The following is a 23,432-nucleotide window of genomic DNA, read 5'->3' as shown; positions in this document are numbered from 1 at the left end:
AAAGCCTCTCTTAAGAAATTCACAGCTACGCTTCCTCCCATACCACAAAGTCGCAGTGCTCTTCTTCAAGCATTTGACTTAAACACACGCACTCCCTACAAACATATCAGTTAAGTGCACTGCATGTCTCGCAGTAGTGCCAAAGAAATTGTTCTTAAATCACAAAACTGGGGGCAGATTTATGAAAAGCCTGCACCCCTTAGCGCCCCCCTACCGCCACCATGTGTGCGCCATATTTAAAATGTTTCATGACGCTATTGATGTACTCTGCAGGAGTAGCACCCCATGTACTCCTGTAGAGTACATAAGTGCCCATTTTAAATTATGGAAGCCCCCTTTTAACGCCTGAGTAGGTGTTAAAAGTGCTGTACAAAATGACACAAGGAAATCTCATAGAAATCTGCACCTTTTTGTTTGCACCCCCTTTGCATACATTATCCCTGGCACAGGCATAATGTAGCACAAAGGGTTCCAAAGAGGAGCAAGGCATGCATTGCACCACTTTGTAAATATGGAGCTAGGAGTTTGGCCTTGTTGGGCCACATTAGGGTCAAAATAAATGATGCTAATGTGGCACTAGGGGCTTATAAATATGCCCCTGATTTCTTGTAAACAAAACCAAAGCTATTGACTATCTCAATAACTATATGAGCAGACACAGCTATTGCAATGCTGAATGGTGCAAACAACAGGCTTTGAGCCACACAGAGAAAGTAATGAGTGGATGTACACTTTAAATATCGCACAACAGTGTGTTTTCTTTTTTTTTTAATACACAATGGCTGCTGCAAATGAAATACCATTAACTGCAAACAAGAGTGTGCAGGCCATTGTTTTGTAAACATTTGCCTTAGGTTCTTTTGATTTTTCCACACCATTCTAAGAAACATAAACCCCGACCAAGGAACACATGAATTATTGTGCCCTCTTGTTTCCCAGGATTCCTTGGCGTAGCCGATTTCTGCGTGTGCGCCCATGTAATATAATTCATGGTTTAGAGTCCTTCCCATAAAGGTCTTTTGAGAGCTTCCTAGCTGTTGCTTATCTATTTCTTACTCTGCCTTGTAAGAAACAATCTGCAGTAGAGGATATAAAAAGGTTGTTCTTCACCTGTGGCAACATCTGTAAGATGGCATCTTCTCATGAGAACTCACTTCTTGGGGTATCCAGTTCTACATAAATATTCAGGCAGTAATGTTAAAGAGGTGTACTACCTAACACTGCAGCAGTTGTTGGTTTGCCCCTATTTGAAGGGGCAGTACTAGTCAGGCAACTAGCTGTGGATTTGTTTATAGCACTGTATTTGATCATCTGGTTTGTTATGATTGTGACCCACTATGTAAAGGAGAATTATTTTCATTATGTATTCTACTCAAACAGTCACTTACAAAGCAGCATTGGCAAAGCCAATAGGTCTGGCGTTGACATTTTGCGTTGGTTTTCATAGAGCTTTAATGCTGGGGAAGCTGCGGGGTATTCACGAATCTAAAAAAAATAATTGCTAAAAGAAAAATATGTTTAACTAATTTGTGTGCAACTGTGCTCCTTGTAAAAGAGCAGAATGCAGTCACTCAGTAACGTTAGTAATGCTCACTCAATAACGCCCCCCGCAATCATGCTCCTTTTTGCCCTATCAGTAAAGCCTCCGATAAGAGAGGCTGGGGAGAATAAGGGGTATCACGTTTGCCTCCTTACAGCACAAGATCTACCTCTGTGCATGACATCCTGCTGATATTGTCAAAGCCAGTCTCAACACAGCTAGACCAACTAAAAAAATCTAGGGCCTAAGGATAAAACAAATCAGAGATGCTTTCCCTTCATGTAACAGAACTGCGGTCCCAAATAAATGAAATAACCCCCGGTCATTAAGCTAGTGGCTCTATTGAATATCTGGGAATGCACATCACAAATGACCTAAGAGAAAGGCCCGTGAAAAACAGGCCAGCTTTAAGAAATCAGATTCTGGAAGATGTAAAAATGTGGGGTAAGTTGTTTATTTCATGACTGCGGGAAAAATCAATGTGTTGAAAATTACTGTAATCCCAAGGTTACTATGCATCTTTCCCAATCTATGTCAGCTCCGATATCACTCCAAAATTTTGATGAAACCCAGGGTGAGGGGGATTGGCATGTGCGGATATCGAACAATATTACCATACAGCCCACCTAATGGTATCTGTTGAATGGACCACCAGCTAATCAGCTAAAAAGTAGCTGTTCATGGATCTATTGGTCGTGGGAGAGGACCTAGGGGACCTGGCCAGGTGAGGTAAAGGACTAAGCCTCGGAAATGCTTACTTATCGATCCCAAAGAGGACAGTCCGGGAAATCTAGAATGAGGTTGTCAGAAAGTGTGTGCCAACTTCATTCCCTTCACCAAACATCCTGATTGATGAACTACACACTTTACACCAGGTCTCAGACAGAACAGTTCAGGAACTGCATTGTGGGCAACAGATGGGTGTTATATGATTTATTCCATGATCAGTAGATTTAGTTGTTTACACGATGCAAGTCAGATTTACACTTCAGTAGTCAGGACACTTATACTATATCAGTGTAACAAAACCTCCCCAGCGACCCAACAAAAAAACATGGGAACAGCTATCTTGCTCTGTAGAAAAATTCACAAGGACACATATGGGCTCTATAGGGGTGTGTCTAAGGCTTATATAAAAGTTCTGGGACCCAAACACTACACAGAAATGGCGATAGCAAACCAACTGGGAAAGCTCCCTCAGGAGGAAGGTAACAAGGAAGTCTAGCATTCTATTCCCAAACTCTTGACAGCAATCTCTAGTAAGGTCACCTATAAAATACTTCACCAATGGTACCTCACTCCTGTAAAGTGACACCACATGCACAATGAGGTCCAAAACATTTGCTGGAGATGTGAGACAGAAGTTGGTTCCATGCTACAAATCTGATGGGAATGTCGAAAAATGTTAATGTTCTGGAAAGAAATTGAGTGATGTCAAGGAAGCACTGGGTTACTGGGTCAAACCGAATCTGGGAATGATTCACCTGGGTATCTGGGAGAGTCGTGCCCATCCCTTGCAGATGATAATCTGTAGACAGATTGCAGAAGAATCCTGGGAGTGATTGAGAGGCAAAAGAGTTGTTTCCCATGTTAATTTCCATAGGACCTTTAGACACAACTACAGCCCGAACTACTGGGCAGAATTATACCAAGTTTGGCAAAAAGCTAGCTTTTGGTATGCAGATTAAGCTTTCGCTTTTATGGTGTAAATCTGTTCAGTAATTTATGAGAAATGAAAGAAAATCCAAATTCGTATATCTGGGCTCATAAATAAATCATGGATAATGACTAGCTCATGCACAGAAATGCACAGTTCTGATTGTCTGCCAACACTTCAACCAGGGAGTCCAGGCTAGGGACACCCTGACCCCAAAAAACAAAAAAAGAATTTAAAAAAATTTCTTTGCTGTGAAATTGCAATAGGCGCAGCCAAAATAAATAAATAAAATTAAAAAACAAACAAACCCACAAGCGTGTGCTCTCGCGCTGCTTTTTGAGAGGCCCCCGGGTAGGCTTGGTCCGTCCTGTGGGCATTAATGATTTGGAGTGAGGGGGGAGGGGGGAGGGGGGGGGCAGGTGGGTCCTTCTGAACCCCCTCCAAGGCCCCAGGGACCACCATCTCCCTGGGGTGATGTTTATGAAGGGGGGGGGGGGGGGTCTGGGGCATTGTCCCCTCCACACTCCTCCCCCGGAGCCCGACCACCTCCCTGGGGCAATATGTAAATCTGGTGCTGGTGGGGAGGTGTGTGGGCCAAGCCACAGCAAACACTCATGCACCCACTCACAGATCCACTCACTCACAGACCCCCTCAGACCCTCATGCACTCACTCAAATGTCAGACCCTCATGCACCCACTCACAGACCCACTCAGACTGTCACACCCACTCACAGACCCACTGACACCCTCAAGACCCAATGACACCCCATGCACCCACTCAAAGACCTGCACACATACTGATGTACACCCTAATACACTGATGTACGCACACTGACACCCAGACCGACACCCAAACAGCCACTCTCACACCTGATGCAGCCTCTCACACCTATTCTTACACCCAGAGAGGCCGCAGCCAACTTCCGCCATGCAGGCCCAAAGGGCAGTGCACAGCATGGGGTTGGGTGATTATGGGGGTTGGCCGCAGGGACTAGCTACAGAACAGCCCTTGCGAGGAACCCGTACTGGTCATAGGTGAAGGCCATGCATGGTGCAAGCTTGGGTGCTTATGGGGGTCGGCCTCTGTGTCCACCGCCAGGCCATGAGCAGTTAAGTGGTTCAAATTAACGTATAGTAATAAAAATTAATATACGTAAAAAATAAAAAATAAAATGAAATTAACTGAAAAAACAAAGGTTACAGGGGCCTTATAGTGAGGTTTTGAATTTACTCATACAAAACCATAGAAATTCAGCAGCTATAGTTCTTTCAAGTAACTATAACTCAGGCCCCAAGGTAACTATAACTCGCACCTTCACCATGTACAGCTAATTACTCCTCATATTATATCACTGATGACATCTTCTATGCCATCTTTCATATTATGACTGCAACATTTGCAATAAAATTGATGAGACAAAGGGCGCGAGTTATAGTTACTTGAAAGAACTCTATCTATAGCTGCTAAATTTCTATGGTTTTGTACGAGTAAATTCAGAACCTACTTATAACGTCCTTGTAACCTTTGTTTTTTCCCAGTGAATGAGTATATATATATATATATATATATATATATATATATATATATATATATATATATATATATATATACACATATACACACACACGTTTTTTTAAATTGGGGAAACCCCCCCCCCCCCCTTCCCACCCTAAATACCCCCCATTTTTAATTACTTTTAACATCCCATAGTCCGAACCACCCCATAAACCTTAAACACCCTTAACAGCTAATACCTCTACCCACCCCATAAACCTAAAAATACCCTTACCACCCAATACCCTCATCCCCAAACCCTAAAAACACCCTTAGACTATATATAGACATACACACACACATATATATAGACATACATACATACACTTTGCAATGTAAAGGTCTGCTTTGTAAAGGCATATCCGCAGTAAGGCATATCTGCGGCATCCACTTTAAAGGCATATCCACGGTAATGGAATTACGATGTAATGCCCGCATTGTAAAGTTCCCTGCATCACTGATTGAGAGAAATACACACAGAATAGATAGATTGAGTGCCTTATGATGGTTTTGGCTTGTGTTTTTTCTTTTTTTTTTTACATCGTGACTATGGTAAGGTCATCTAGGTGGGTTGGAAGGAAAGTAGGGAAGGCTGTCTCGTTACATGCATTATACATTTTTTTAAAGTAATGCTTTAAGTGTACTATATGCAAGTTTCTCTCAATATTAAAAACTCAATAAAAGGACATGGGTTGAAAAAAAGAGAAGCTCCTCAATAACAGATTTCACCAATTGATACAAAAAAAAAAATGATTGGGTCTCTGCTGGGACAGCACATGCACTGTAGCTTGCGAGACATTTTGTTAACTGAAAGGGGGGCTTGGAGCCCGCCCATTGCTTGCCATCCCTTAGCTTCATTGGCACTTTTATTTGCTGGCTCCTGCTTGGCAGGAGATGCCAGTTTCACTTTCTCTTAGTTTATTTCTCCCTTCCGTGGAGCATGGACCGAGGACAGATTGATTGTTTTTTTATTATTGTCCTTCTGCTGCTCATGATGGGAATCAAGGTACTTTTTTTCTTCTACTTGCAGCACTGCGCACGGGTGTATGAGTTTTCAGGTTATCTTGCTCACGGTTTTGCTCCATGCAGGTGCTTTCACCACACTTTCCCGTGTTCGTTACGTTTTACTTTTCATCCTCTCCCCTTCTACATTACCACCAGATAGTACCCAGTGTTTTAAAACAAAACACCTGCAATTTATTACCTTGCACCACTGCAAAATAACAGCAATACTTTGGATTTAATAAAATAAGGAATTATCTGTTACTGAACTGTATGTTTTCAGTCTACTTAACGACCATATTCAACAAGGACCACAAAGTCATAATACAACCAGCGACTTAGAAAAGAGGATTTTAGTGGCATAAGCAAACAGCGATATCAAAGATGGACCTCAACAGCAAATACAACTAGCAAGATGGAGGAAGGAATGCAACTGCATAGAGAATCCGCGACACAGAAGGACCACAATAAGACAAACAATAATTGTGACTGGAATCCTCACAATGGGAAAAAAAAAAGGCTGCTCAACCTCACAAATGTATAAAGAACCTGAGTAAAGGACACAGCAGCATCAAAAAGTATGTAAATGCTGTACAATATTCGGCAGGTTTTACTTTTAAAGAAAATCTCAGCCCCCCCAACACACCAAAAACCAAAACACCAATTTTCTTTCAAAGTAACAACATGTCATATACTGCACTTACCTAGATACTTGCATTTGTTTATGATACAGAACATGTTCCTTTTAGAGGTGCTGGAGAATCTTGTTTTCAAAATGGCTTCTGCATTCATCAAATAGTTCCTGTCAAACGCTGAAAGCAATAAGCCACAACTGTTGCAATAGAAGCACTTCCTAGGAGGGAAATGATACACCAAACAGCCAACGCACAAGTTGGGGAGTTTAGTCCTATGAAGCCCACTACATGCCTTCTCTTCAGAAAAGTAGTGGCTAAAGCTCTGATAAAGAGATGCATGTTGAGTCAGCCCTAAGCCTGTTGACCCTCCTGTGTGCCTTCTAATGAACACTGAGGTCATCCTCATATTAACTCACTCTGCTACATTGCCACTCCTGAATAGATTCTAGTACAGTTTAATGTGTCACTTTACTTCCCCGTTTATCATGAAAAAATCACAACACAGCAGTTTTCTCAAAAACATTGCTTTATTTCAGTGCAGTTTTATGAATGCAAAGATCCTGTGGCCTAGCTCGATAAAATACAGGGAACGAAAATGAAGTTGTGTGTAGTCTCCATGATGTCGGCACAAGGCCAGAAATATTCCACATCACCTCAGTTCCATCTGTCCATGGGAAGGACGCCCCCTCGCAAACCTGTAAAAGAAAGAGTGTTTCCGTTACATACAATACACAGACTGAAAGCTAGATGTTCATCCACAACATGAACATCGAGACATTCCTGAAATAATCTAACCCATGATAAATGCTACATGCACAAAGACTTTAGGGAATGTGTGCTCGAGTTCTGCGAGACATGAAATTTAATTCACCTTGGAATCATTTTCATTTTTGATTTGTGTTTTTTTTTTTTTATCATTAGAGAAGTAATTTAGCTTGGGTAGACCCTGCTAATCCAGGCAGATTTTTGTCTGGATGACATTTTAAATAACGGAGGCTGTGTTGAAGTGATTATCTAATATTTCAGGAACCATGAGACCTATATATTTCATTTTGGTGTCAAAACATAGGTTTTGTATGGGGGGAGTAGGGGAGTGTCAAGTGGTCTTATAGAGACAGAAAATAACTCCTTACAGCAACTCTTATGCCATATTCCAAAATGACGGCTCTACAATGATGTGTTTTAGCCATAATATTGGTAATTTATTTTAATATTGTTTTTGTTTCAGGTTTTACGTTGATTCAAATTCTTAAACATGAGCGAAGCCAACTACAAAATCTGAGGATTCCTTCAAATAAAAATGTGTCATATGCCAAACTAATCCGAAATAAAAGCTAACATCAACTGCGGCTGGACAGAAGAGTTTGAGATGCTGCAGAAATATGCCAAGACGAAGTTCACAAAAGATGGAAACTGATGGGCGAAGAGGATCAAATATTTTAGCAGTGTAACAACAAGTGCTACAAGGTGTATACAATGGAAAAAACCCTGGAAAAAAAATGACAAAAAAATAGAAACCAGTGATTCAACACAAGAATCCTAGCCTTGTGAGAAAGCGATGACAACCAAACCCAATGCCCACCCACTTAGAAGATCGATGGCTACCCCTTGTCCACCTTCAACATCTGATCAGAAAGCAGAGGCTTTTCAATGTGTTATCTGTGGTTTGGCCATAACAAGGGCCAAAGGGATTAATGAAAGAACAGAGTATGCAAGTCTCAAAGGGCAAACATGTTTTTATCTGCAGCTAGTTTCTTCCAAGATGATGTTTTCAGCAGAGTAACTGATCTATACAGTGAGGTGAATGTATTTGCATGCATTCAATAAAAAATATGAATGTACAATGAGCTCCCAGAAGCAATGTAACCGCCAGCCTTCTGTTAAGTTTGCACTCTTTTAAAAAGCAAATGAAGGTTTAAAGCCACTCAGTGAGATCAGAGAAATAATGGCCAACATTGATGAAACTGTATTGATCCATAATAATGAAATTAAGATTTGTCTGGTGAGAATGTACAATGACAGAATTCGTTTTTGTCAGTCTAACAAAAAGAATGAGCCACTTGTGGTGTTTTCAGCTGATTTGACACCTGAAGTTCTTGCTGCCAAAGTAAGATCACAGGATGCAGTAAAATCAACAGGAACCATTTTTTAAGAAATGTCCTGAAAGATTTAGATTTTGGACTAAATGGCAAATTTTGTGATGCCCCAGTCCTCCGCAAATCATGGGAGACAACAAGAATGCCTTATGTTGTTTTAACATTTTTTACATCATTATTTAATATCAGCAAAGCAAAACTGTAACAAACTAAAGTTTGGAACAGAAGCCGAAAACATTGAAGACAAGCGGAGAAGCGGAAGACAATCCCATGAACAGACAGGTTCATGCTATGCAAATGTACTGTCTTTTCCAAATCAAGTTTTATGAATAACATCATGGCAAAAAGAAAACTCCGCAATACATGATTGCTACCCACGCAATCTATGGCAAGTGCAAAAGTGGAGAGTTAATCATTTCAATGATTATGCTTGGTGTATCAACAAATTATAATGACAGTACGGAGCAGGAACTTGTTAGCAGCTCTAGCTATAAAATCTTGTGATTCAGACGGTACACCACTTCCAAGTCACTTTACCAAGGAAATTATTACAATTGCTGCTCTTGATAATTTTGATTTTGAAGCTAGCTCTTCTTTGTCTGGAACATCCAGCACACAATAATGCCATGGTGTTTTTTCAAGATTTTACCGAGGAAGTAGCCGCTGGAAAACAAGCTGTGTCAGCTGTAAGCATAAACAAACAAAGCTGCAAAAGTATAACACAACTGCCTTGCCGACGTGTGTGAAATCACTACAAGCCAACAACATGTCCCAGTCTACCAGAAAGTTTTAAAGTGGCTGAGGATATGGATCATCTTCTATCTGATGCTGCGGTCCACAAAGCTGATTTAACTGAATTTATCATGTTGCTTATTCAGTGTGGACTGAAGGATGAATAAAAGCCAGTTCCTCTGTGGGCTGTAATTCATGCTCTGGTCAACCAGAATACTGTCACACTGAAGAAGGTTGGGTTTTTACCAGTAGCAGCATCTCCAGTCACAAACTACGCAACAGTATACAGCTCTAAAGTTCTGTACAAGAAACTTGACGCAAAGATGTCCAGCGCTCTTATCAAGGCACATATTCTTAAGGGTGATGACATCACGAGCAAAACTGGAACAAAGCTTGGAGCTTTAACTGCTGAACCCGTGAAGTTTCTAAAAGGAATTGCTGAGACAGAAGAAGAATGTGACTTTACAGACAAAGAAAAATACCTTGTGCATATGTGGAAAACCAGTTCTGACTGCCACATATTTGACGATCTTTGATACAGCGAGATCAAGATATCTGACCCGCCTTAGTGACCTTCCACTGACATCATATTCTGTGCGCATAAACATCAAAAGAGCGTTCTACTTGATCAGAAGATGTGTAAATGTTTTGGATCGTGCATATGTAGGGAAATATCTGTTTGAGTTTGGTTGGGAAGATACTGATGGGGTGCTACAACCTACGAAATTCCTGAAGCCTATACTCACAAAACGTACATGTACATGCAAAACCCGTGCAACAAAAGATGTCCCTGTCGATATGCTCTTCTCAAATGTTCAACCTCCTGCAAATGTACCACAAGCGATTGCCAAAACAAATAAAGTGAACTATGAAAATGTGTCTAAAACAGGAGTGATATATTTTTTTTCATATTCAGATCATTAACATGGTTTGATGTGTACATAAAAGAATTAAAAACATTTGTGTATATATATATATACACACACACACACACACACACACACACACACCCCAGAGTGAAGTATATAAGTCTTGCTGTTCCTGAAATGTCATCCAGATAAATTCGACCCGAATCAGCAATGTCTACCCAAGCTAAATGACTCCTCTAATATCCAAAAACACAAATCAAAAATGAAAATTTCAGGACATTTTTTTAATTTTTTTACAGAGGTATATCTTCACATTAGATGTGATGGTGGCTGTTGCTGATTCAAGAGACCAGGTATCCTGCAGGCTGCAGTTCAGCTGAAGGGGGAATACTTTTTCAGGTAACCATTAAATTGTACTCTAGTGTCTAGTGGTGATTCTTGCCTTTGTAAGAATAGATTACAGCAGAATGGGTATTTCCCCAAGTATTTAAAGAAAGGCTTGAAAAGTAGTATTGTTGCATTGCGTTAGTGCTGCCCTTAGGAAGGCAGTTAAGGAAAAAAAAAAGGAATACTGACCAATGTAGTGCTCTACAGAGTTATGTCTGAACAGGTTTTTATTCTGCTCACCACTTGTTTAACAAGGTTGACATCCGTGATCACAGATGAAGAGAGTGGATAATAGGCGTGCAATACAAATACACAGGGGAATCACCCTCAGTTAACCCCTTCTCACCCCGTTGGTAGCTTGGCATGAGCAGGCAGGCTTAACTTCAGAAGCAATGTGTAAAGTATTTGTACCAACACACACAGTAACTCAGTGAAAACACTACGAGATGACAACACAGGTTTAGAAAAATAGGTAATATTTAGCTAAACAAAACAAGACTAAAATGATAAAAATCCAACATACATAAGTCAAGTTATGAATTTTCAAAAGAATAAGTCTCTTCATTTTTACAAAACAGTGAGAATGCAGTTGTTACACAAAGTACCTGGTTAGAGTAAAAAATAAAGCCACACTGCCTCTAAATGTCACAGACGCCCCTCAAGATTAGAACTAAAAGTACATTTGCCTAAAGACTGAGGTAGGGCCTGCCATGTATTCTTTACACAGGCCCCGGATTCAAACGTGCCTGTGTTTACAAAGAAGAATGGAGACTGCACTCGCCTCCACTTGCTGCTCAAATAGACAAGTAACTGCATAAACTGCGCTACATTTACCAGCTCGCACAACAGACATGAGGAGTATTTCAGTTTGATTACTTACAGCTCTTTCCAGGTATACTGTGACAGGGAATAGGATTTGTGTAATCGATCTATTTACAGACTTATGTCTCCACGAGGAATAAATGAAAGAACAATTATGTATCGGTATCTTTAGACATGTTCCTAACAGTATAAATAAAATGCACAGACTTGTCACTGCACTCGACAGGCTGCTAAAATCTCAAGTCTTACAAAGAGAAGGAGCCATTCTTACCGGTTTTGGATTCTGGGCAATCCTCAATCCATTTTCTTAGGGTTGTTTACTGCAACATAATGGTACAAGACAACGAGAAGGAATAGAGAGACTCCAAGCATGTTGGCAAAAATCGCAAGTTGCACGTCGGTAATCATCCTGCAATATAATAGCATTTTGTATTTACCTCACAAGGCATAACATTTCCAAACTGCGTTTTAACGCTAGAAATTAGAAGGTGCTAGAGAACAGAGCCCTTAACTTTGTATTAAGTCTTGATGTTTGCAACACACAACATTTACTCAAGAATAAATCATACTTCATAAACATGGGTCCACAGGTGTGGTATCTGTAGTGCGCTGTTACTTTAAGCAATTAGGGCCAGGTTTATCATTGTATTGCATTGCACTTGCGTCACGCATGGTATCGCAATGGCAACAAAACACTTAACTTAGATTTACCAAGCAATGCAAGACCACCTCACGTGGCCCTGCATTGCTTGGCAAATCTAGAGTAACGCAAGGCAGAACAAGTCACTGCATTGAGTTACTCTGCCCTGGAAAGGTGCTCATGGGTGTTCCCATGCATCCACCAATGGATTTTGGCGCATTCTAAGATTCCGCAAGACTGGTAAACATGGCAATGCATCAAAACGCTACAACTTCTTTGTTGTCTACTTTATTCCTCCTTGTTGGCTACTTCTTCTAAGTGTGCTGCATTTTGCAGCACACTTAAAAAGAGGGAAAAGCTGGTAAGGATTGTTTTTGTGCAGGGAGGTGCTTCTTCCTGCACAAAAACAATCCAGACTGCAACACAGGCATTCTTGCACCATGGTGCAAGGGTGCACGTGTCGGCACTAGGCAGCATGTTTTGCGTTAGCACAGGCAGAGAGCAGGAGCGTGCTATATATTGTCATTCCTGCCCTTGTCATGTCACACAGCACAAAAAACATAATGTGGCCTTTAGTATCAATGTGTGTTGCTCCATGTGGGGGTTGAATTAGACTGAAGCTTTGCAGTTGCGGGTATTTCGATTTTTGGGTAAGCTGTAACTACAGGGCGGTTTCAGGAGGACATAAAGACACTGAACATGGTGCAGGGTCACTGAAGGATCCAGTGCGGAGCTGTCAACACTTCAGGAGGTGGAAAGAAACCTACGAGGAATGCAGACGTTAGTTTAAAAAGTGAGATGCCAAAAGGGTGCTATTCACCAATGTAAATGAAAAGGGTCAGACAAACAGTCTGAAGATTACTAACTGAAAGGGAATACAAAGATTTGGCAAGCTCACAGCAACAAGCTTCACGAATGTGCATTCCAACAATATTCTGTTAAGTCACATAAGACAATATTACTTCGGACTGGACAACTTCACCAGCCTGTATTGACAACTCCTGTTCTACTTTACTATCCACATCAAGGCAGCCCATTGCTTTGTAACAGTTTTCCAGTGGATTATATGTGCACAGCATTCAATAATTTTCTCTGCTATTGTATCCAAATAATTGTCTTGCACATGGAGCGCATTGCTGCCTTCTTTGAAGAGTGGGACATATTATGAAGTCCATATTAAAATACACTGATATTTAGCTTATCAAATACTCCACTATTATTATTTATTTAAGAAAAAGCTAATTGGACGGTGAAGCTTTCTCTGTCTGGGCGTCTTAACTAAGGAATCTGCTACACTTGGCTTACAAATGACAGGCAATGATTTAACCTTCGCATGTAAAAGCCACTACCCATTGTGGTGGATGCTCCACTGACGGAACGACCACACACAAACAAAAAAAAACCAGAAGGAATTTGCAACTTCCGGCTTTAAAATGATTTTTTTTATTCAGACCGCCTAGTCTCATTGTCAAGGGCACACCCCAATATTTATCTTCCAGTTAAATAATTAAGTAATCAATAAGCTCTGGTGATCAGATTTCATCATGTGCTAAATTTGTTCATAAGATATGCCTTTTATTAATTTATAAAATCGTGCAGCTTTGCTTTAATCAAGTTTATGGCTCTACCAATTATGCAAAGGCTTGTCTCGTAGCGTGCGAAAGCAGACTTTTTGAGCAAGAACCTTATGCTGGATGCACACTCTGGTGTTAACAACTGAAGTCTACAATTCTGCTTAGTGATCGGGGAAGGGAACCTCATCTCACCACTACCAAAGAATTCCCATCTCATATACTTTTTACATTTAAGATGCAAGCTAATATGAAGCCTTCAGAGTTTAATAAGACACATTTTCTCTCTTATTCCTAGGCTTGTCATTTTTTGTGTAGTGCTAAACTGCCACACATTGGTAATCTTTACATGACAGTGTCACCTGAACTCGCAGATTTGGCCAAGGAATTTTCTTAGACATGAATCAGGAATGGGTCATTTTACTGGCTATAGACTGTGTGAGAAACTGGATTGTTGGTTGACTAAGGTGTGAGCCCTGGTCAGGCAACAGCCAAAATCCTTGTTTGGTGAACCACAAAAAGTCACTAACCCTGGGTAGCTTGGCACAAAAAGAATCAGGCTTAACTTAGAGGCAATGTGTAAAGTATTTATGCAGCCCAAAACAGTAATAAAGTGAAAACACAACATAATAAAAATCTCAAACCAAAATAGAAAATTAGAGTAAATTGTAATAACTTATTCGACACCAAAACGACCCAAAAAAAAAAAAACAATCAGTAAAACCAGAGTTATGAATTTTAAAGATTAGGGTCCAACATAACACTTAAGAGCAAAAAGCACCAACTGCGGACATCTGCTGATGATAAACAGCTCTTTTAGAGTGGTCTGTTGTTAAAATTACAGGTATGAGGTTTGTGGAAATTTGTATATACAGTAATTAGGGATAATCTTCCAAGAACAGGGTCTTGCAAGTCAAAGACCTCTACAGACTGCAGTCTGTTTAAATTAATAATGACAGCAATGGCTTTCACAGTCTTTAACATTAAACCTTATTAGATTTTGGGACTGTGTATTTACCGCATGCCTGCTTCAGTGTAAAGCTGCTTGGCATACCTCAGGTTCAGTTCAAGCTGTATAAAACAAAAGAATCTATCACCAAATCTAGGGGTACTTGTATAAAGGTACTGGACCATGTGCAAGGCTAACAAGAATAACTTGTACATCACTGAAACATGTTCTGATAACGGCCCATCATTCAGGGTTACACAGAACAGCTACAAATATAACCTATTGATGATCATGAATATAAGTTTACTCCAGGTTGCCAAACTCTTAACAGAATCAGTTCTAGTGTGGCTTTCGTGACGCTGGGAGGAAGTAGAAGATATTGTCTGAGAAGATTAGCAACAAATATACATCCTCTTTCGGAATTAAACTTTATGGTCCAGCAAACTTTTATCAACTGTCAAAAAGAAAAACAAATGGTATGTTTATATGAACAGCTAACTGCTAGATTACTTTTCACTCAGTTAAGTGACTAGTATCAGCCTTAAAAAGATCTGTGCGCTGCATATGGAAATGAGGGCAAAGTGTTAAAACTGACATGTGAATTCAAAAGACACTATGGCTGAGTGATAGCTGGACACAGCTTATGATCGAAAATAAATTAGAACATGCATCGATTTCAAGTGGCTATTAAACTTTGTGCGATAGGCATCTATTTTTAATGAAAAAACACTAGATGAAGAAGCTGTCACACACTGTACTCAACAGAACAAACTCAGAAAACGTTTAGCTGTTCTTCCCCTAATTTATTTAACTATATGTAAACCTGGGCATCGAATTTAAACCTGAAATAACAAAAAAAGGATGGATTGACTTGAGGCAAAGCTTCTTAGCCACTGGGAATTCCTAAGAGCAGCATTCCATTACATCGTCTTTAGCTCATCCGTGCTTGTTTAAACACCAGGCCTTGCTGGTTTCAGGCTATGCCTAGTGGTTGTTCTATACTACAGCCTATTGACCGTAAACCTGTTCCAGAGACTGTTAACCCTCTGGGGATCTGGTTATAGGTTTTCACACTAGAGGGTGTTCCTACTGGATCTTGTAATTACCGCATTTTGCCATTTCTCTAAGTATCACACTGCTGCAACCTACCTATCACAATCTGTGTCTTCAACATGGATTCAGTAAAATACCAGCTGAAGTGACCCCACACACCCTTTGACCATCCCTCGTCAATGACATCACAAGACTGACCCCTTTTTCCCATCCCGATCTGCCCATTTGCTTCAGGGAGTAGAAGAAGGGCAGGGAAGAGAAATTATATCAAACAGAACATTCTACTTTCTGCCAAGAACAGTGACAACAACTACAGAGCCAAGGGTACCAAAGGGAAGACTAGGTCAGGAGCTGTTAATGGTGCTATCGACCCCGGAAACGTTTAACCATGTAAACCATCTGTCTTAAAGCAGGGATGTGGAATTCCTATCTCCCGACACCCGGGACATATTGTTTGGGGTCAAGGGCAACAAGTTTTCAAGTTTATTTTGCCCTTGGGACAAGCAGGCCCAACACCCTGCAGCACAAACTCTGACTGCCAGTTTACAGAGAAGGGATCTGTCTGCAGTTGAGATAATGTGTGTCCATATGTTAATGCTGATCGAACTTGTATTTATGGTTCAGTATGAAAAGCCTTCATTATTAGGGTGAGCGCTGTAAATAAACGTTTCACGGTCACACTGTCAGTGGTTTCAGTAAAAAAGAAACGTGTGCAAACGTTTCAAAATTTTTATATGAGGCTAAATATAATGCTCCCAGAATGCTCTCTGATTAGATGCAAATGTTTGAAGAAGCTTGTGAGCAAGAGTGATGATTCTTTGCTTTCAAAATAGAATGTTTGTCAAAAAATGTAGGTAGGAAAAAACGTTTACCTACTAAGACATTTTAGGTGCTATTTCTTTGAAGCGTCATTTAGTAAAATGTGTTGTACACAGTTTTTTTAGTATTTCCTAAAAATATTCCCAATGTAAAAGCAGTGTAACCATTTTCAACAAGATTATGGGAAGCATCAAAATAAACAAGCACTGGCAAAGCCAACAGATCAAACATTTTTTGAGAGTCTTATGGTTTTGTCAATGTGCATCACGTTTTGACATAGCTTTTTGTAACACTTTATTGTTGCGGCCCTCACCATTGTAATAAACACTGGCAAAAAGAAAAAAAAGTTTTTGGTCTCAAAAAGCACACATTACGACCAGGTGCGTTACAGAGGCCCGCAGCTCCCCTCCTGGTGGTCCCTTCAGCACAGCACCTACCCTAAGTCTGGAGTGGGTGGGGGCCCTCCATATTCTTTGTGGGGGGCGGGGAGCCCTCCAGTTTTGTTACACCACTGATTAACAGTAGTTCCTGGCACTGAACAAAACTACTTTGTGTGCCAATATGCTCCTTGTGGAAGAGCAGAATGCGATCACACAGTAATGCCAGGAGATAGAGAAATAGAAGTTTACAAAAAACAAAACATCTTTGTTAACGCCAAACCTAATCAGAAGCCCAATTCTTACAGAAAGCCACAAATGTGCACTCATGGTATATGTCTTTGCATTAGTGGCTGTTATGAATTCACAAGAACTTAAAGAAGTAGACCTGGAAATCGTACTACTAGAAAATATTTGTGAACTGTATTTTAGCACAAGCAAATATGCGTATTTAGATGTGGGCATGTGAAAATCTATTGAGCGTTTAAAAGTTCACTTTCCTTCCCAACCACTTTTTTTCCCAACCCTGGAGAAAATTCTACTCCTGCCATTGTCTGGAGTAAATTTCCAACCTTTATCATTATAAGAAAAGATTAGAGAAGAGCTGGCGAGAATCCTTAAAACATGCAAGTTAGTAGATTTCCAGCCCTGGAACTATTGATTACTGCTTCCTCCAGCCCCAATATGTAGATTTGCAGAAAGGTGGCAAAATAAGGAAATTGTGATAGTAGGGATTGAAATTGCAAGTACTCAAGCTCTACTATAGCAGTAGCCCTGGCATAATAAAAGAGGCTATTATCAGAGCTCTTACATAATGAGATTGCTGCCATAATTTGTCACTGCACTAAATGGCACCAAAGGGACAAGTAGATTTTCTTACAGGACAAGTAGATAAAAGAGGCAAGCTGTCCCATGGACAAGTAGATATTTTATTAAATTCCACACCCCAGTAAAGAACCTGCATTCCTACTCCTGCTCGTTTAGTCTCCATAGTCTACAGGTTAATGAATTAGATATTTTGAATGGAGGCCAAGATGCACAGCTGCCCATCACCTTGTAAAGTAGAATGAGTCGGGCAGAGCTGTTGCAGTGGAGAGACTTCATGTTCAGGAGGTGAGAGTCCGCTGATTCAGGGGTGAGAGATTACTCCAAAAAGAAAGAGAGGAGAGCCTGCAGGCGGTGAGGTTAGAGTGCAAGGAGTGGGAAGCTTCTGTCTCTGGATCCAGCCACTTCTCAGAACCTCAACACGTCCCCCTACCTACAGCTCCATAGCTATTTATCCCCATCACCTCCCTCAACGCATCCCTCACAATCTAATCATCCCCCCTCACCGCTTGCCAGTCTCTTACTAGTCACAGTCCAAGGCCACAAACTAGACCCTCTTTGGCGTCACTTGGCCATGCTGGCTGCAGCCCCTGTTACCACTCAACTCTGACCCCCTGCGGCTGCCTTTCAACTCCTGCTCCCGGAGGCAGCCGTTCAGGCCCTGCCCTCCCTGTCAACCCCACGGCAGTCTCCCCCGCCCTGCCTCTGGTGCAGGCTGCCCAAATACTACTCCCCGGAAGCCTGAAGAGCAGTGCTATCAAACGTTGTACAGCGGGAGGCGTTGGGTATGCGTGTATGTGTCAACGCTTGGAAATCCACCTCCGGAGCAGACTGTGACATGCGCTGCCAGCGGGGACTCACCTGTCCGCTCCTGCCGCCTCAGACCAGGTACCAAACACCTCAGACAGCTGCCAGTCCAGTCCCACCGCGCACTTCCGGTGCCGCTGCCACCTCACTCTTAGCAGCTTCCGGAGGAGAGGCTAGGCAGTTCCGAGAGACACAGAGGTAGGACTAATGAGGCAGGCGGCCATGGTATCATGGCGCAGATTCCCTGTCAAAGAAGCGGCAACTCACCCTGCAGCGTTCTGTGAGCTTATTCATGAACGAAGTGAGAGCTTGCTTTTTATGTATTCTAAAAACATGGAAATACATCTGTTATTATGGCTTATGAATAACGAATCTGTTTTAAAATTTGCAAAAAAAAATCCAATGTATTGTTTCTGAGCCTATACTATGACAACATTTGGTGAGTTTTTTTAATTTCTCCTGATTTCAGGGTCGAATATCCTGTGGTGTTAATTTCAAAAGTTGTCCTTTGAGGTACTTCAAGATGGCCGCCAAATTCACGCAAAACAGGAGCGCACTTGTCGAAACTTCACCACCATAGTCCTTTGAGTGTTTCCATGTCTGAGCGAGCCATCGGAAAAGAGCAGGGACAGAAAACGCCTCCAAGATCCGATTATAGTAAATGAAATTGTGAACTTGGCAGCCATCTTAGAACGGTAATCAAATCTCGTGTGGCGTCGGCTCACTGTGAACAAGACCTTTAAAACTCAGTTTCTTGCTCTACTAATATAACTGTTCAAAGTTGCAGACCAATACCACTGCAAGCGTAAGGAGCCCTTAAAACAGACCTCTTTCTATTAACACACAACAACGACCCATGGTACATTTCCTTACAAAATACGTTTTGTTTATGCTCAGCACCCAGATACCCCCAGGAGTGACAGTGCTGCATTCTACAAGTACTGATTGATTGATTGATCTCACTGTCAAACATACCATTTGGACTAAAAATGAAAATTACCTTCCCCCTTGGTCTAAAGTCATGTTGCAAGCAAATAATAACATTCAGCTTTTATTGACCATATCTTTCCTGTTCTCAAAATCCCTCCCAGCTAATTTACGTCCCAACCCTTCGGATCGCTCACCCACTCATCTTACTCCCCCTTCCTCAACTTCTCCCAACCTTCAGCACTTCACACCTCTGACTTCTCCCTGAGCATGCCTTCATCCACAGTCAACCCTTCAGGTCGATCAGCCTCTCAATCTACTACTCCTTCTACATCTTCCCCCAACATTCAACACTTCACACCTCTATCTTCTCCTCCACTCCATACCCCTTCATCCAGCTCCTTCACCTTCCACTGTTTCTCTCAGCCTCATTCACCCTTCTACTCCCCAGCTTCAATCATCCATCCACCAAACACTCACACAAGATCCATACACCTACCTACACACCCAGCACCTTCAACCAGAGTCCACAGTGCCTCCCACCTGTCACACAAAAAACACCCTCTCGTCCAACAGGAGCACTCAACTTCCAAAACCTTCCCATCTTAACACTCCACTTCTGCCCACTCCATCCCACACAAAACCAAATCCTTGGATCCATGAGCCCTTCCCAACACCTACCACAAAAGAACTTCAGAAGCGTCAGCTCTCCCCTGTACACCCCTGGCCTCCTTTCTTTGCATTCTTGTCCTCTAAAACTTATTTCACATAAAAAATAGAAATCATTTTCCAGCCTTTCTTGCTTCAGCAACTCAATCACCTCTCACAAATGCTATTTACCTAATCCGGCACAGGTCAAGAGCCCCTCTTCAATCACGAATCCTTGGGATAATCGTTCCGCCTGATCCAAACGGACATACTCCCCACTCAAAGAGTATGAAATGCAAAACCTTGTAAAAAGCTATGAAAACACCAGTGTCTCCAACAGTCAATCCCACAGCCAAAAATGTAACGGCCTTCCTATCCCCACCATTATCTCGAACAGTTTGCAAGGCGCATTCCCACCCCCACCCAAAATCGTAACTTATCCTATAACCCGATTCATATCATCACCCTTCCTCTCTGCAAACTGAACACAAACCTGGCAGTTCCTCCTTTACTTGCATGTTACACAAATGTTGCTCTGCAGTCAAGCACCGCCTTGAGATCTCAGACACGATTACCAAAAACAACATCAACATCCTGATCCTCACCAACACCTGGCTGAACGATACCAGTAACAGTTCTCTTCCACTCCTACTGCCCCCACTACTCCATTCTGAGAAGCGACCTAGAAGGCAAACAGGGTGGTGGCCTAGCGGTCATATACGGAAACTCCCTGAGCTGCAGATTAGCCAACACCCACTTTTGATCTTCAAGTGTTTATCATTGAAATTCATCTCACAAGCTTCCTCTAACCTCAGGTTGAATGTGATCTACCACCCTTCCAGTCAAACCAACACCTTTATCAAAGAGTGCATGAAATTCTTCACAGCACAACTGATCACCTCTGACATTATCTTTCTTGATTACTTCACCTCCATTGAGGTTCTGAAGGAAAAAAAAACACTGGAACACTGTGGCCTCCACCAGCGCTGCCAGAAACCAACACACTACAAAGGCCCCACTCTTGGCCTGATTATCTCCAGATCATCTCTCTTTTTGACTAGTGACCACATCATGATTGATCGCCTACAGATTCCTTTTATAGTGTCTTTTTCAAACAAGAAAACCGTTGATAAACAGAAGAAAGAAAGAATCTGGTTGAGAGATACCAGTAACATATAGTGAAACCATGGTCAACCTAGCCTTATCAAATCTCACCTCAATAGTGCCTCAATTTGACATCACAAGGCCATAGACAATTTAAATGTATGCATGGACTCCCAGCTCAAGGAATTTACACCCATCAAAAGCAAATACAGTAGGCCCAAACCCTCTTACCACTGGTATTCCAAAGCCCTTTACAAAGACTTAAAAAATTGGATAAAGACTGGTGGTGAACACCCTCACCAATAATTTTAACAAAGCTTCGTATTGCAAGACAAAAGTGCAAAGACCACATCTCTGTAGCCAAGGCATCACATATCAGATTCCTCCTTGATATGGCCAAGAATAGACCAAAAAACTATTTGAGGTGATTAATCACGTCAACATCCCCCCTCAAACCCTCCATTTAAGGTATCGGAGATCCTTTGCAATAAATGTGCAGAGTTCTTTTACAAAAAAAATCAAAGACATTAACATCTTCCTTCCTTTCAAAGTCGACAACTTAATTAAAATGATACTGCCCTGCAAGGCACTATAGCCATGGTCCTCTCCCCCCCAATATCTGCCACAGATTTACTGCAAAGTCTACCAAAGGTGAAACCTTCTAGCCATCTTTGCAACTCTATTCCAGGCTCCATAAGTAAATCCCTAGCAAAACGACTTCTTCCCAATACGACAATGCTGGTTAAATCATCATTGGACCAAGGCTTGTTCTCAGACTATCAAAAAGCTGTCAAATGTTGCCTCTCCTAAAAAAACAATCTCTGGACCACAAAACCTTCAACACCGCCCACCCTGCCTTTCTTAGGAAGGTGAGTGAAAGTTACATAGCCTCCCAGATGACATCCCACATCCAGGACAACAACCTCCCTGACTCCGTTCAATATGGATTCTATCAGGGCCACAGCACTGAGATTGCAATTCTCCAGATTGTGGACGACACCCTCTGCATCTTAGCCACAGTCAATTTCTGCCTACTTGTGCTCCTTGACCTTATTATGGCTTTTGAAACAGTCAGTGCCCAGGCGCTACTAGACACCCTGAAGCATAGAATGGATATCAATGGTGTTGTCCTTAAATAGTTCACCTGTTACCTAATTATCGTCTTCCGCTTGCACCAACGGCCCCCACAAGGTTCAATTCTCCCCCACTCTTTTTCAACCTCTACGTCGAACACCTCTGTACAATCCAAAGGAACTCTGGAGTCCTCTTCCACCTATATGCCAATGACACCCAAATCTACTACTAGGTAGACCTTTGTTGCTCCTCTGCCCCCCTTTTAAGAGTCAAAGATAGACCTCCATTGCCCCCCCAACCCTCTTTAGGAGTCAAGGATAGATCTCAGTTACCGCCTTTAATAGACAAGGATAGACGTCTGTTGCCCCCCCTTTATGAGTCAAGGATAGAACTCTGTTACCCCACCCGAACCTTCATTTAAGAGTCAGGGATGGGCCTCTGTTGCTCCCCTCCCTCCCTTTTTAGAGTCATGATAGACCTGTATGGCTCCTACCTTTAAAAATCAGTGATAGACCTCTGTTGCTCTCTGGCCTTCCCCCGTTAGGAGTCAGGGATATAACACTGTTTCCCTCCCCCACATACACATTTAGGAGACAGGAATAGCACTCTGTTGCTCTCTGCCCGTCCTCTTTGAGACTGAGGGCTAGATCTCTGTTGCACCCCTCTCTTTCCTTTTAACAGTCAAGGATAGACCTCTGTTGCCCCTCTACAAGAGTCAGGGATAGACCTCTGTTGTCCCCTCCCCTTTAAGATCAGGGATAGACCTCTGTTTACCACTCCTTTTTAAGAGTCAGGGATAGACCTCTGTTGCCTGCTCCTTTTAAGAGTCAGGGATAGATCTGTTGTCTCCTCCCCTTTAAAAGTCAGGGATAGATCTGTTGTCCCTCCCCTTTAAGAGTCAGGGATAGACCTCTGTTGCCCCCTCTTCTTTAGGAGACAGGGACAGACCTTTGTTGCTGCCCCCGTTAAGAGTCAGGGTTAGATCTCTGTCCCCCCAGTCTCACTCCCCCCCTTTTGAAACTCAGGGATAGGCTCTAGGAGCGAGGCAGAAAACCCCTAATTTGCTTATTCCTCAGGAAAATGAAGTATACTGTCATCTGCGCTTAAACCCTGCCTGAATCTTGCAAAGATTCAGGCACTTTTAATCCCTGAGGTGGACACACTGCCTGCGACAATGATTTTGGGAAACATGGGTGTAGGTTCTTCGTAGAAACCACATTTTTGGTACACAGTGCTCCTAAACACCAACGTTTAGAAAGAACATTTAGCTTTGCAACCTGCCAATAAACCCCATCCTTTCCAGTAATACTAAGCCACCCTAATACCATAGTTTGGAGTATTT

The 23,432-nt window shown here is 41.8% G+C and overlaps 1 protein-coding gene across 1 annotated transcript; it reads right to left on the bottom strand.

Moving 5' to 3' along the window:
• Positions 1-6,898: 6,898 nt before the first annotated feature.
• On the bottom strand, positions 6,899-18,465 carry OST4 (oligosaccharyltransferase complex subunit 4, non-catalytic). Its single transcript, XM_069233615.1, has 3 exons — positions 18,392-18,465; positions 11,568-11,705; positions 6,899-7,085 (listed from the first exon to the last, which is right to left on the bottom strand). The coding sequence occupies exon 2, from the start codon at positions 11,702-11,704 to the stop codon at positions 11,591-11,593; it is 114 nt and encodes a 37-aa protein (XP_069089716.1). The 5' UTR covers position 11,705; positions 18,392-18,465; the 3' UTR covers positions 6,899-7,085; positions 11,568-11,590.
• Between the last annotated feature and the right edge of the window lie 4,967 nt (positions 18,466-23,432).

The sequence above is a fragment of the Pleurodeles waltl genome, chromosome 5 (genome assembly GCF_031143425.1).
Source record: "Pleurodeles waltl isolate 20211129_DDA chromosome 5, aPleWal1.hap1.20221129, whole genome shotgun sequence".
NCBI classification, from domain to species: domain Eukaryota; kingdom Metazoa; phylum Chordata; class Amphibia; order Caudata; family Salamandridae; genus Pleurodeles; species Pleurodeles waltl.
This window is presented reverse-complemented; position numbering and strand designations above follow the sequence as displayed.

Bases quoted from the DNA above. Each gene is read 5' to 3' on its own strand.
- OST4 (XM_069233615.1), bottom strand. From the start codon at position 11,704: ATGATTACCGACGTGCAACTTGCGATTTTTGCCAACATGCTTGGAGTC.